This window comes from Pristiophorus japonicus, chromosome 8 (assembly GCF_044704955.1).
Source record: "Pristiophorus japonicus isolate sPriJap1 chromosome 8, sPriJap1.hap1, whole genome shotgun sequence".
Classification (NCBI taxonomy): domain Eukaryota; kingdom Metazoa; phylum Chordata; class Chondrichthyes; family Pristiophoridae; genus Pristiophorus; species Pristiophorus japonicus.
This window is the reverse complement of record NC_091984.1, coordinates 9,690,284-9,703,665: the sequence shown is the minus strand read 5'-3', so window position 1 is coordinate 9,703,665 and position 13,382 is coordinate 9,690,284. Positions and strand designations below refer to the sequence as shown.

Sequence of the window (13,382 nt, the reverse complement as noted above, 5' to 3'; positions counted from 1 at the left end):
CACAAAACCATCCACCATTATCCTTTGCTTCCTGCTTCTGAGCCAAGTTTGGATCCAATTTGCCACTTTGCTCTGGATCCCATGGGTTTTTACTTTCGTGACCAGTCTGCCATATGGGACCTTATCAAAAGCTTTGCTAAAATCCAATTACACTACATCATACGCACTGCCCTCATCGACCCTCCTGGTTACCTCCTCGAAATTCTATCAAGTTAGTCAGACACGACCTTCCCTTGACAAATCCATGCTGACTATCCCTGATTAATCCGTGTCTTTCTAAATGTAGATTGATCCTGTCCTTCAGGAGTTTTTCCAATAATGTTCCCACGACTGAGATTCGGCTGACTGGCCTGTTATTACTTGGTCTATCCCTTTCTCCCTTCTTAAACATTAGCAATCCTCCAGTCCTCTGGCACCACACAAGAAGCCAGGGAGGGTTGGAAAATTATGGTCAAAGCCTCTGACATTTTGTCTTTTTCTTCGTTTAACAGCCTGGGATATATTTTACCTGGGCCTGGGGACTTATCCACTTTCAAAGCTGCTGAACCCGTTAAAACCTCTTCTCTCACTATGTTTATTTCATCTAATATCTCACACTCCTCCTCCTCGATAGCAATGTCTGCATCGCCCCTCTCTTTCGTAAAAAGAGACGCAAAGTATTCATTGAGAACCAGCCTCCACACACAGATTATCCTCACGGTCTTTAATAGGCCCTGTCCTTTCTTTAGTTATCCTCTTATTCTTAATATAAAATGACGGATTCTCTCCCCTTTAATGGACTTTCGGTCCAACATCAAAAAAAACCCAAAGTGCTGAAAATCAACGGAGAGGCCGCCTCAACGATCCCGGCGGAAAAATCTTAAAGTAAAAGGAAGTGCGCCAGCTTTCTGGTGGCCCTGAATTTCGGACCCACTTTCTTTCAAAGGCAGACTTTCAGACAAAAGGAATATTGTAACTTCTTAAACATTCACAGTCACGAAAACTTGTACACTTTCACACAAACTGAAATTGCAATATCCTTTAAGGTTCCTTTCACTCAGTAAACTTGAGATTTATTTTTCTCGGCACAGAAACTGGTCGGTTCAGTGTCGCTTTCAATATTAAGTTTACTTTTTTTCCTTCACCTTTTAAACTATCGTCTCAGCAGCTGTTCCTGGCTCCCCAATTCCCTGTTTTTTCTCCTTTTGCTGATTTTTCAGATGGGTTTGCCACTCTTCAAAAACGTCATTGAACCATGCACAGTCTGATAATTTCTATATAAATAACTTGTCTGGACCTTGCATGGTCTGACCATTTCTGTAAAAACTTGTCTGGACTTTGCACAGGCCGATAACTACCAACAGTAATGTCTCATCAGCAGTAAAGCAAGATACATTTTATAATCAAGCTGAGTTCATTTAATAACTTTACAAAAGCAATGTTCACAAATGTTAATGCATTTTATAATCTCACAATGGTTGCAAGCACTTCAACCTTCTCTTTTGCACTCACATGCTGGGCTCCGCTATCATTGAGGATGGGGATATTCATGGAGCCTCCTCCTCCCGTTAGTTGTTTAATGGTCCACCACCATTCACAACTGGAATGCAGAGCTTTGATCTGGTCCACTGATTGTGAGATCACTTAGCTTTGTCTATAGCGTGCTGCTTCCAATGTTTAGTGTACATGTAGTCCTGTGTTGCAGCTTCCCCAGGTTGGCACCTCATTCTTAGGGATGCCAGGTGCTTTTCTTGGCATGCTCTTCTGCACTCCTTATTGGACCACGGTTTGTCCGCTTGCTTGATGGTAATGGCAGATTGAGGGATATGCCGGGCCATGAGATTACAGATTGTGATGGAAAACAATTCGGCTGCTGCTAATGGCCCACAATGCTTCATGGATGCCCAGTTTTGAGCTGCTAGATCTGTTGAATCTATCGCAGTTAGCATGGTGGTAGTGTCACAAAACATGATGGATAGTGTCCTCAGTCTGAAGACAGGACTTTATCTCCACAATAACTGTGGTCATGGCTACCAATGTTGTCATGGACGGATGCATCTGCGACAGGTAGATTGGTGAGGACAAGTTCATGTGGGTTTTTCCCTTGTGTTGGTTCTCTCACCGCCTGCCGCACTCCCCGTCTGGCAGCTATGTCCTTCAGGACTTGGCCAGTTCTGTCAGTAGTGGATCTACCGAGGTACTCTTTGTGATGGACATTGAAGTCTCCCACCCACAGTATATTCTGTGCCCTTGCGTCCCTCAGTGCTTCTTCCAGTGTACTAAGCTTAAATAAAGAAGATTATGAAGGTATGAAGGCAGAGTTGGCTAAAGTGGACTGGGAAAATAGATTAAAGTGTAGGACGGTTGATGAACAGTGGCATACATTTAAGGAGATATTTCACAACTCCCAAGAAAAATATATTCCAGTCAGGAGAAAAGAGTGTGAAAGAAAAGATAGCCATCCGTGGCTAACTCAAGAAATAATGGATGGTAATCAATTAAAAACAAGGGCATACAAAGTGGCCAAAACTACTGGGAGGGCAGAAGATTGGGAAGATTTTAAAAGCCAGCAAAGAATGACTAAAAAAATGATTAAGAAAGGGAAAATAGACTATGAAAGTAAACTAGAATGAAATATAAAAACAGATTGCAAGAGTATCAATCGGTATATAAAAAGGAAAAGAGTGGCTAAAGTAAATGTTGGTCTATTAGAGGACGACAACGGGGAATTAATAATGGGGAACATGGAGATGGCAGAAACTCTGAACAAATATTTTGTATCAGTCTGCACGGTAGAGGACACTAACAATATCCCAACAGTGGATATTCAAGGGGCTGTAGCGGGGGAGGAGCTTAACACAAGGCGGGAGTGAGGTACTGATGTTGCATGTTCAGCCACGATCATATTGAATGGCGGTGCAGGCTCGAAGGGCCGAATGGCCTGCTCGTGCACCTATTTTCTATGTTTCTATGTTTCTATGACTCTCAGGGGCATCCCTCCCGACTGTATACCACTGTGCCACCACTTCTGGTGAGTCTGTGCTGCCGGTGGGATAGAACATATCCAGGGATAGTAATGGAGGAGTCAGGGACATTCGCTGAAATGTATGACTATATATGAGGCTGTTGGTTGCATGCAATATTTGTGTCCAATTCTGAGTGTTGCACTGTAGGAAGGATGTGAAGCCCTAAGAGTGGGTGCAGCAAAGATTTAAAAGAATGCTTCCAGGGTTGAGGGACTTCAGTTGCATGGCTGGGTTGGAGAAGCTGAGGTTGTTCTCCTTAGAACTGAGATGGTTGAGCAGATTTGATTGAGGTTTTAAACATCATGAGGGGTCTAGACAGAGTAGATAGAGAAAAACTGTTCCCATTGGCGGAAGGGTCAAGAATCAGAGGACACAGATTTAAGGTAATTGTTAAAAGAACCAAAGGTGACATGAGGAGAAACATTTTTATGCAGCAAGTGGTTAGAATCTGGAATGCACTGCCTTAGGTGGTGGAGGCAGATTCAACAGTGACTTTGAAAAGGGAACTGGATAAGTACCTGAAGGGAAAAAAATTGCAGAGCTACGGGGAAAGGGCAGTGGAGTGGGAGTAATTAATGGGCTTTTGCAGAGAGCCAGCAAGGGCTCGATGGGCCGAATGGCCACCTTCTATACTCTAACCACTGTATATTACAATTCAAAATAACACAGTCGCAGTATACTGGACCCTATTTGCTGGCCACAACACGATTTGCTGGCCATTCACACCCATTAAAGGAGGAAAATGACAATTAAAATGTTATCTTGGTTCAAAATGATAACCTAAAGAAAAGGAAAATCATAAAAAAGCCATCAAAAATTACGATGTGCGTAAAATGGATTGCACACATGTGCATGTGAGAATGGATTATCACCCAATGGGAAAGCTGAATTGCAAGTATTTAGCAAGAAGTTATAGCCTGTGCTATCATTAAGCATTATGATCGTTAATATAGCTTTGTTGCATCTTGTATAAATAATTTAAGGTGCTGAAGTAACCAGATCGAGTAGTGCAAATTGCATTAGTACATTTGCTTTTCATTGAATAGAAATTTGCTGATTAGATAAAAGGTTAAAGCTGTTCCCTACATCTATATTAGAGTAATTTCTAATGTTGGAAGCGAGCTCACTTTTGGTTGAGTTTACTTGCAATGTAAATGATCACATTATGAAAATATTAAATGATTCGAGCTCGCCATTTTCCTCTGAAAGGGCACATTGCATTCCACATGTCTTCAGTTTGCATCGCTGCTATAGGAACAGCACTGTAATTTAGGTAACTTGCATTCCACATGCCAATGCCACGGAGTTTTAATTTCCTCAAGATAAATGCCTTTATTGAAAAACTCTCTGGATCGTCAAACCAGACCTCATGGTATGTAATATTGACCTGCCATAAAAATACAAAGAGAGTTACACAAATAGGAGCAAGGTTTGACTCAGTGCACAGTTCCAGACACAATACTGAACACCTTCAGCAGCAATATGCACAATACATTAAACATGACTTACATTAAAAGGTGAGGTTAGGTCGGCTGAGCTAAAGAAAGGTGAAAAGGTGGATTTTTTCAAAACTTAGTTGAAATGGATTATGAAAATCACTGCAAACTAATAGAAACTAATTTTTGAAAAAGTCTGGCTACTGATTCTTCATTGAGATCACAGAACTTCAAAATTAATAAATTTCAACTTTTTTATCATTTAATGGAGCCAAGTTTCGGCCTGAGTTACTTCTGTTTTTTTGGAGCAACTGGTTTAGAATGGAGTTTCTTAGAAATTTAAATTCTGGGCATTTAGTTTGCTCCAGTTCTAGTCAGTGAGAACAATTTCACTTTGGAACAGAATGTTGTTTTCAAAAGGGGACGTGTCCGGCCACTTACGCCTGTTTTCAAAGTTTAGGCAGTGAAAACTTACTCCAAACTAACTTAGAATGGAGTAAGTGAAGATTTTTGTACGTTCGAAAAAAACTTGACTACACTTTAGAAAATCAGGCGTAGGTTACAAATCAGGTGCAGGGAATGGGGGCCGGGGAGGGTTTAAAGGGAAGTTTACCAACATTAAACACTTCAGTTTTACAAATAAAGAGCCATCATCAATAATAAATGATAAATACATCAATAAATCAACCAATAAATCATTAAAAAAAAAATCAATAAATAAAACATTTTCTACTTGCCAACTGCAGCACCGGGAGTCCTCCAACAGCGTGCTGGGACGGCCCCCCCAGTGTGTCTCTGTCAGTGTCTCTATCTCTCTGTCTGTCTGTGTGTGTGCGTCTCTCACTCTCTGACTGTCACTCTCTGTGTTTCTGACAGCGAGGGGAGGGGGAGAAGTGGGATGGCGGGGGGGGAGGAGGAGAAGAAGAAGAGGGGCGAGGAGAAGGGGGGGGAGGAGAAGGGGCAGGGAGAGGAGGCGGAAGGGGGGAAGAGGGGGAGAAGGGAGAGAGGATAGAGGGAGGGAAGGAGAGAGGAGGGAGGGAGGGAAGGAGAGAGGAGGGAGGGAGGGAAGGAGAGAGGAGGGAGGGAGGGAAGGAGAGAGGAGGGAGAGAAGGAGGGAGGGAAGGAGAGAGGAGGGAGAGAAGGAGGGAGGGAAGGAGAGAGGAGGGAAGGAGAGAGAGAGGGAGGGAAGGAGAGAGGGAGGGAGGGAAGGAGAGAAGGAGGGAGGGAGGGAAGGAGAGAAGGAGGGAGGGATGGAAGGAGGGAGGGAGGGAGGGAGGAAGGAAGGGAGAGAAAGAAGCTGAACGGCCGGGCCCAAGACTTCGGGCTGGATTTACAGGTAGGGTGCGTCGGGACTCGGGGGGGGGGGTGTCGCGGAGGTCCGGGGGGGGGGGATTGGGGGGAGAGTTGCGGAGGTCTGGGGGAGGGGGCGTGGAGTCACGGAGTGGGGTGGTGGGGGGGTAAGAGTCGCGGAGGTCCGCGGGGGGAGTCACGGAGATCGGGTCGCTGGGGGGGGGGGCGGCGGCGGAGAGAGAGCGGGGGTCGGGTGGGGTCCAGTCGGGTGGGAGGAGCCTTATCCACGCAGCACCAGTGAGGCCATTCGGCCAGGGCTAGGGGCTGCGTGCTTCGGGCCCCTCCCACAGTTTTGGGCACCTGGAGCTACTGCACATGCGCGCCCACTGTAGCGTGCATGTGCAGAAGTCCCGGCACTGTTTTCAGCCCAGGGACCTGGCTCCGCCCCCACAGCTCGTGCTGCACCGCGCCCAGCTCCAGAGGGCCTGCAGAGAGCCGGAGAATAGATTTTTTTTTTTAGGCGCACTTTGTGGCGCGAAAAACGGGCGTCCAGGTCCGGGCTGCACCGTTTTAGGCACGGCCCGAAACTTGGGCCAATGATACTAAAGTTGCCAAAGTCAATGCAAGTACGGACCTTGAAATTACACCATGGAATACGGTACAATTGATTTAATAGGTTAATGATGCCGTTAAAATAGCGGAAGGCTGATCATTTGATTGAATTAAGTGTTTATCCGCCAACACTCCACAGCATGATTTCAAGCCAATTAGATAACTATGTTACAGCACTTCAAAGAAACTTATTGTGTGACGCACTTTGAGATGAATTAAATAGACACGATCAAGTACAAATGAATTCCACTCTTAACATCTATTACAACAAGAACAACAACATTTATATAGCACCTTTTAATGTAGTAGAGCATCCTAAGGTGTTTCACAGAAGCGTTATCAAATAAAGTCTGACACAGAGGCACATCGGGAGATATTAGGACAGGTGACCACATGCTTGGCCAAAGAAGTGGGTTTTAAGGAGGGTTTTGAAGTCGAAGAGGTAGAGAAGTTTAGGAGGGGAATTGAAGAGCTGAGGGCCTAGGCAGTTGAATGCCACCAATGGCCCTCATAAAAGGGAATTCAAAAGTCTTCCATAGACATCCAGGTATTATACGGGTAAGAGGAGGGGTGGGACAAAAAAGGAAACTTACGAATGGAGCCTGAGGGTATGGCTGAGGGACTAAATAAGTACTTTGCATCTATCTTCACCAAGGAAGAAGATGCTGCTCAATGCATAGTGAAAGAGGTAGTGGGTGTTGTGTATGGAGAAAGAGTCAAACTGAACACTCTGAGCTCAAAGTGAAGTGTGACCTTAGTCCTTTATTGCAGGTCTCCAGAGTGCCTCTCCAACCTGTGAAGCCTCCTTAAATACCTGTGCTCCCAAGGGATTATGGGATCCCTTGGGACTCCGGGAATGAGCCCTCTGGTGGGTGTACATAGTAAATACAAGTCCACATATATAACAACATTCCCCCCCCAAAATCAATAATGTAACTATTTACAATGTGAGTCGATCTGGGGCCCTTCTTGCCCTGGTTGATCGTCTCGTTGTGAAAGCTGGTTTTGTTGAATCATTTATTGGGCCCTCGCTGGGCTGCTGTGCAGCTGGCCTTGCTGCGCTGCCTGGTGTGTTGACCATAAACTTAGCGGCGTCTCCCTGGGTACATTGCTTAACTGCGAACATGTATTACATCTGTGAAGGTAGGACTCAAATTCCACATCGATACCAGGCCACCACACGTGGGATCTGGCTATCGCTTTCATCATTACGATGCCTGGGTGGGTACTGTGAATGTCATTGATGAAGGTGTCTCTGCCCTTCTTGGGGACCACTACTCGATTGCCCCACAGAAGGCAGTCTGCCTGTATAGACATTTCATCTTTGCGCCACTGGAACGGCTTTATCTCTTCTTGCATTTCCACTGGGACATTGGACTAGCTCCCGTGAAGCACACAGCTTTTGACTAGAGATACAAGGAGTCCTGCCTTGTCCAGGTTTTGACTTGCTGGGCAGTGACGGGAGATTGCTCACTCTCAAATGCTTCCATAACCATGGCTAGATCTGTGGGCTGTGCCATTTCCACCCCCGTGGTGGGCAATCGCAGCCGACTGAGAGCATCGGCGCAGTTTTCTGTGCCTGGCCTGTGGCGGGTGGCGCAGTTGTATGCGGACCATGTGAGCGCTCATCTCTGGATGTGGGCCGATGCATTGGTATTAATCCCTTTATCTCACAAAACAGGAATATGAGTGGCTTATGGTCAGTTTCCAAATCGAACTTTAGCCCAAACAGGTATTGATGCATTTTCTTTACTCCATAGACACGCGCTAACGCTTCTTTTTCAATCATGCTGTAGGCTCTCTCAGCATTAGACAGACGCTTGGATGCATAAGCAACTGGTTGTAGTTTCCCAAAATCATTAGCTTGTTGCAATACACACCCGACGCCAAAGAACACGCATCACATGCTCGGGCCATGTGATGCGTATTCATATGGTGTCGGGTATGTATTGCAACAAGCTAATGATTTGTTTGAGCATAACAATTTTCTCGCTTTTACAAAGGCATTTTCTTGGCTTTTGCCCCAAACCCATTCGCCCCCTTTCCGTAGTAAGACATGTAATGGTTCTAGCAGTGTGCTGAGAGCCGGTAAGAAGTTACCAAAGTAGTTCAAGAGTCCCAGAAACGACCACAGCTCCGTCACGTTGTGTGGCCTTGGTGCGTTCTCGATTGCCTCCGTTTTCGGGTTGGTGGTCCTGATGCCATCCGTCGCAATCCTCCTTCCCAAGAACTCCACTTCAGGTGCCAGGAAAACGGACTTCGAGCATTTTAACCTGAGCCCCACATGGTTGAGTCGACTAACAATCTCCTCCAGGTTCTGCAGGTGCTCGACTGTGTTCTGACCAGTGACCAAGATGTCGTCCTGGAAGACCACGGTGTGCGGGACCGACTTCAGTAAACTTTCCATGTTTCTCTGGAATATCGCCGCCGCTGATCGGATTCCAAACAGGCATCTATTGTAAACAAGAAAAAACCCTTGTGTGTGCTGATGCAGGTGAGAGCCTTCGATGATTCCTCCAGTTCCTGCGTCATGTAGCTTGAAGTCAGATCCAGCTTCGTGAACGTCTTTCCTCCCACCAGCGTTGCAAAGAGGTCGTCGGTCTTTGGTAGTGGGTATTGGTCCTGTAGGGAGAAATGATTGATAGTTACTTTGTAATCGCCACAGATTCTGATGGTGCCGCCTCCCTTGAGGACTGGGACAATAGAAACATAGAAACATAGAAAATAGGTGCAGGAGCAGGCCATTCAGCCCTTCTAGCCTGCACCGCCATTCAATGAGTTCATGGCTGAACATGAAACTTCAGTACCCCCTTCCTGCTTTCTCGCCATAACCCTTGATCCCCCGAGTAGTAAGGACTTCATCTAACTCCCTTTTGAATATATTTAGTGAATTGGCCTCAACTACTTTCTGTGGTAGAGAATTCCACAGGTTCACCACTCTCTGGGTGAAGAAGTTTCTCCTCATCTCGGTCCTAAATGGCTTACCCCTTATCCTCAGACTGTGACCCCTGGTTCTGGACTTCCCCAACATTGGGAACATTCTTTCTGCATCTAACCTGTCTAAACCCGTCAGAATTTTAAACGTTTCTATGAGGTCCCCTCTCATTCTTCTGAACTCCAGTGAATACAAGCCCAATTGATCCAATCTTTCTTGATAGGTCAGTCCCGCCATCCCGGGAATCAGTCTGGTGAACCTTCGCTGCACTCCCTCAATAGCAAGAATGTCCTTCCTCAAGTTAGGAGACCAAAACTGTACACAATACTCCAGGTGTGGCCTCACCAAGGCCCTGTACAACTGTAGCAACACCTCCCTGCCCCTGTATTCAAATCCCCTCGCTATGAAGGCCAACATGCCATTTGCTTTCTTAACCGCCTGCTGTACCTGCATGCCAACCTTCAATGACTGATGTACCATGACACCCAGGTCTCGTTGCACCTTCCCTTTTCCTAATCTGTCACCATTCAGATAATAGTCTGTCTCTCTGTTTTTACCACCAAAGTGGATAACCTCACATTTATCCACATTATACTTCATCTGCCATGCATTTGCCCACTCACCTAACCTATCCAAGTCACTCTGCAGCCTAATAGCATCCTCCTCGCAGCTCACACTGCCACCCAACTTAGTATCATCCGCAAATTTGGAGATACTGCATTTAATCCCCTCGTCTAAATCATTAATGTACAATGTAAACAGCTGGGGCCCCAGCACAGAACCTTGCGGCACTCCACTAGTCACTGCCTGCCATTCTGAAAAGTACCCGTTTACTCCTACTCTTTGCTTCCTGTCTGACAACCAGTTCTCAATCCACGTCAGCACACTACCCCCAATCCCATGTGCTTTAACTTTGCACATTAATCTCTTGTGTGGGACCTTGTCGAAAGCCTTCTGAAAGTCCAAATATACCACATCAACTGGTTCTCCTTTGTCCACTTTACTGGAAACATCCTCAAAAAATTCCAGAAGATTTGTCAAGCATGATTTCCCTTTCACAAATCCATGCTGACTTGGACCTATCATGTCACCATTTTCCAGATGCACTGCTATGACATCCTTAATAATTGATTCCATCATTTTACCCACTACTGAGGTCAGGCTGACCGGTCTATAATTCCCTGTTTTCTCTCTCCCTCCTTTTTTAAAAAGTGGGGTTACATTGGCTACCCTCCACTCCATAGGAACTGATCCAGACTGGCCCACTCGCTGAACTCGATTGGTGAAATGATGTCCTCTCATTGCAACCAGTCTAGCTCGATCTCTACCTTTTCTCTCATCATGTACGGTACTGCTCTTGCCTTGTGATGGATGGGTCGTATCCCCGGAATTAGGTGGATCTGCACTTTTGCTCCTTGGAATTTCCCGATGCCTGGTTCGAACAGCGAAGGTAATTTGTTTAAGACCTGGGCACACGAAGTGTCGTCAGCGGGCAATAGCACACGGACATCGTCCCAGTTCCAGCGTATCTTTCCCAGCCAGCTCCTGCCGAGCAGCGTGGGACCATCGCCCAGTACCACCCAGAGTGGTAGCTTGTACACCGATCCATCGTAGGAGACCTTTACGGTAGCACTGCCGATTACAGGAATCTGTTCTTTTGTGTAAGTTCTTAGTTTCGTGCGAACTGGAACTTGAGGCCTTGTTGCACCACAACCTTTCGAAAGTCTTTTTGCCCACGATGGACTGGCTCTCACCCATATCCAGCTCCATTGAAAACGGGAGTGCATTTAGTTCAACATTCAGCATTATCGGGGGACAATTCGTGGTGAATGTGTGCACCCCATGTACCTCTGCCTCCTCTATCTGAGGCTCTGGTTCGTTGTGATCCTCCGTGGATCTGTCTTCCTCTGCAACATGGTGGTTTGCAGGTTTAACAGGCTTAGCAGCTCGCCTGCACACTCGTTGGAGGTGTCCCAATGTTCCACAGCCTTTGCAAATGTACTCTTTGAATCAGTGTGAATGGAAACGATGATCACCCCCGCAGCGCCAACAAGGAGTTAATGGCCTTGCATTCATCACCCTTGATGGTGGACTTTGAGTCAACTGCTGATGTGCAGCTGCAGGTATGTGTGACCTGCCCTGTACGTTACAATTCAAAAACAACATCACTTTGTTCACAGTACTTGTCGCAGCACTTGTGTGCTGAGAGATTTGCTTCGTATTGTCACTGGTGGCAATGAATGCCTGGGCTATCGTATGGCCTTACTCAAGGTTGGGGTCTCTACAGTCAAACGTTTGTGAAGTATGGTTTCGTGGCCAATGCCAAGTACGATAAAGTCTCTGAGCATGTGCTCCAAATGTCCTTCAAATTCGCATTGTCCTGCAAGGCGTCTTAGCTCGACGACATAACTCGCCACTTCCTGGCCTTCAGACCTTTTGTAGGTGTAGAACCGGTACCTCGCCATCAAAACGCTTTCCTTCGGATTCAAATGCTCTCGGACCAGTGTGCACAAATCGTCATACGATTTCTCGGTGGGTTTCGCTGGAGTCAGCAGATTCTTCATGAGGCCATACGTTGGTGCCCCACAGACGGGGAGGAGGAATGCCCTTCGTTTGGCAGTGCTCTCTTCCCCATTTAGCTCGTTGGCCACGAAGTATTGGTCGAGTCACTCCACAAAAATTTCCCAATCATCTCTCTCCGAAAATTTCTCCAGGATGCCCACTGTTCTCTGCATCTTTGGGTTCGCTATCTGCATCTTGTCGCCAGTTGTATATGGAGAAAGAGTCAGACTGAACACTGAGCTCAAAGTAAAGTGTGACCTTAGTCTTTTAGTGCAGGTCTCCAGAGTGCCTCTCCAACCTGTGAAGTTTCCTTCAATACCTGTGCTTCCAAGGGATTATGGTATCACTTGGGACTCCAGGGGATGAGCCCTCTGGTGGCTGTACAGAGTAAATACAAGTCGACATATATAACAGTGGGGATACTGGATGGGATAAAAATTGATAAACAAGAGGTACTACCAGTAAGGCTGGCTGTACTTAAAGCAGATTCATCACCAGGACTGAATGGGATGCATCGTGGGATGCTGAGGGAAGTTAAGGACGGAATCGCACAGATACTGGCCATAATCTTTTAATTCTCCTTAGCTACAGGAGTGGTGCCAGAGGACTGAAGAATTTCAAATGTTACACCCTTGTTCAAAAAAGTGTGTAAGGATAAATCCAGCAACTATAGGCCAGTTAGCTTAACCTCGGTAGTGGAGAAGCTTTTAGAAATGACAATCCGGGACAAAATTAACAGTCACTTGGACACGCATGGATTAATTAAGGAAATCCAGCACAGATTTGTTAAAGACAAATCGTGTTTAACTAACTTGATCGAGTTTATTGATGAGCTAACAGGGAGGGTTTATGAGGGCAATGCAGTTGATGTGGTGTGCATGGACTTCCAAAAAAGGCGTTTGCTAAAGTGCCACATAATAGGCTTGCCAGCAAAGTTGAAGCCCACAGAATAAAAGGGACAGTAGCAGTATGGATACAAAATTGGCTAAGAGACAGGAAACAGAGAGTAGTGGTGAACGGTTGTTTTTCAGACTGGAGGTAGGTATACTGTGGTGTCCCCAGGGGTCGATACTAGGACCACTACTTTTCTTGATGTATATTGATGACTTGGACTTGGGTGTACATGGCACAATTTCAAAATTTGCAGATGACAAAAAACTTGGAAGTGTAGTGAACAGTGAGGAGGATAGTGATAGACTTCAAAAAGACATAAACAGGCTGGTGAAATGTGCGGACACGTGGCAGGTGAAATTTAACGCAGAACACTTTGAAGTGAAACATTTTGGTAGGAAGAAGGAGGAAAGGTAATATAAACTAAAGGTTAAAAAACTAAAAGGGGTGTATGAACAGAAAGACCTGGGGGTATATGTGCACAAATCGGTGAAGGTGGCAGGGCAGATGGAAAACGCAGTTAAAAAAGCATACGGGATCCTGGGCTTGATAAATAGAGACAACGAGTACAAAAGCAAGGAATTTATGATGAACCTTTATCAAACACTGTTTAGACATCACCTGGAATATTGTGTCCAATTCTGGGAGCTC

The 13,382-nt window shown here is 45.9% G+C and overlaps 1 protein-coding gene across 5 annotated transcripts in view; it reads right to left on the bottom strand.

Moving 5' to 3' along the window:
* Positions 1–1,402: 1,402 nt before the first annotated feature.
* Positions 1,403–13,382, bottom strand: part of LOC139268405 (di-N-acetylchitobiase-like) — a 78,120-nt gene continuing 66,140 nt past the window's right edge. For 3 of the 5 annotated variants that reach the window (XM_070886500.1, XM_070886499.1, XM_070886501.1), the window contains one exon: positions 3,865–4,392. In XM_070886500.1, coding sequence (XP_070742601.1) covers positions 4,180–4,392 — 213 coding nt within the window. In that variant the 3' untranslated portion in view covers positions 3,865–4,179. Of the gene's footprint in view, positions 2,264–3,864; positions 4,393–13,382 lie in introns of those variants that run through there. The other 2 variants (XM_070886502.1, XR_011594024.1) reach the window with 2 other exon arrangements.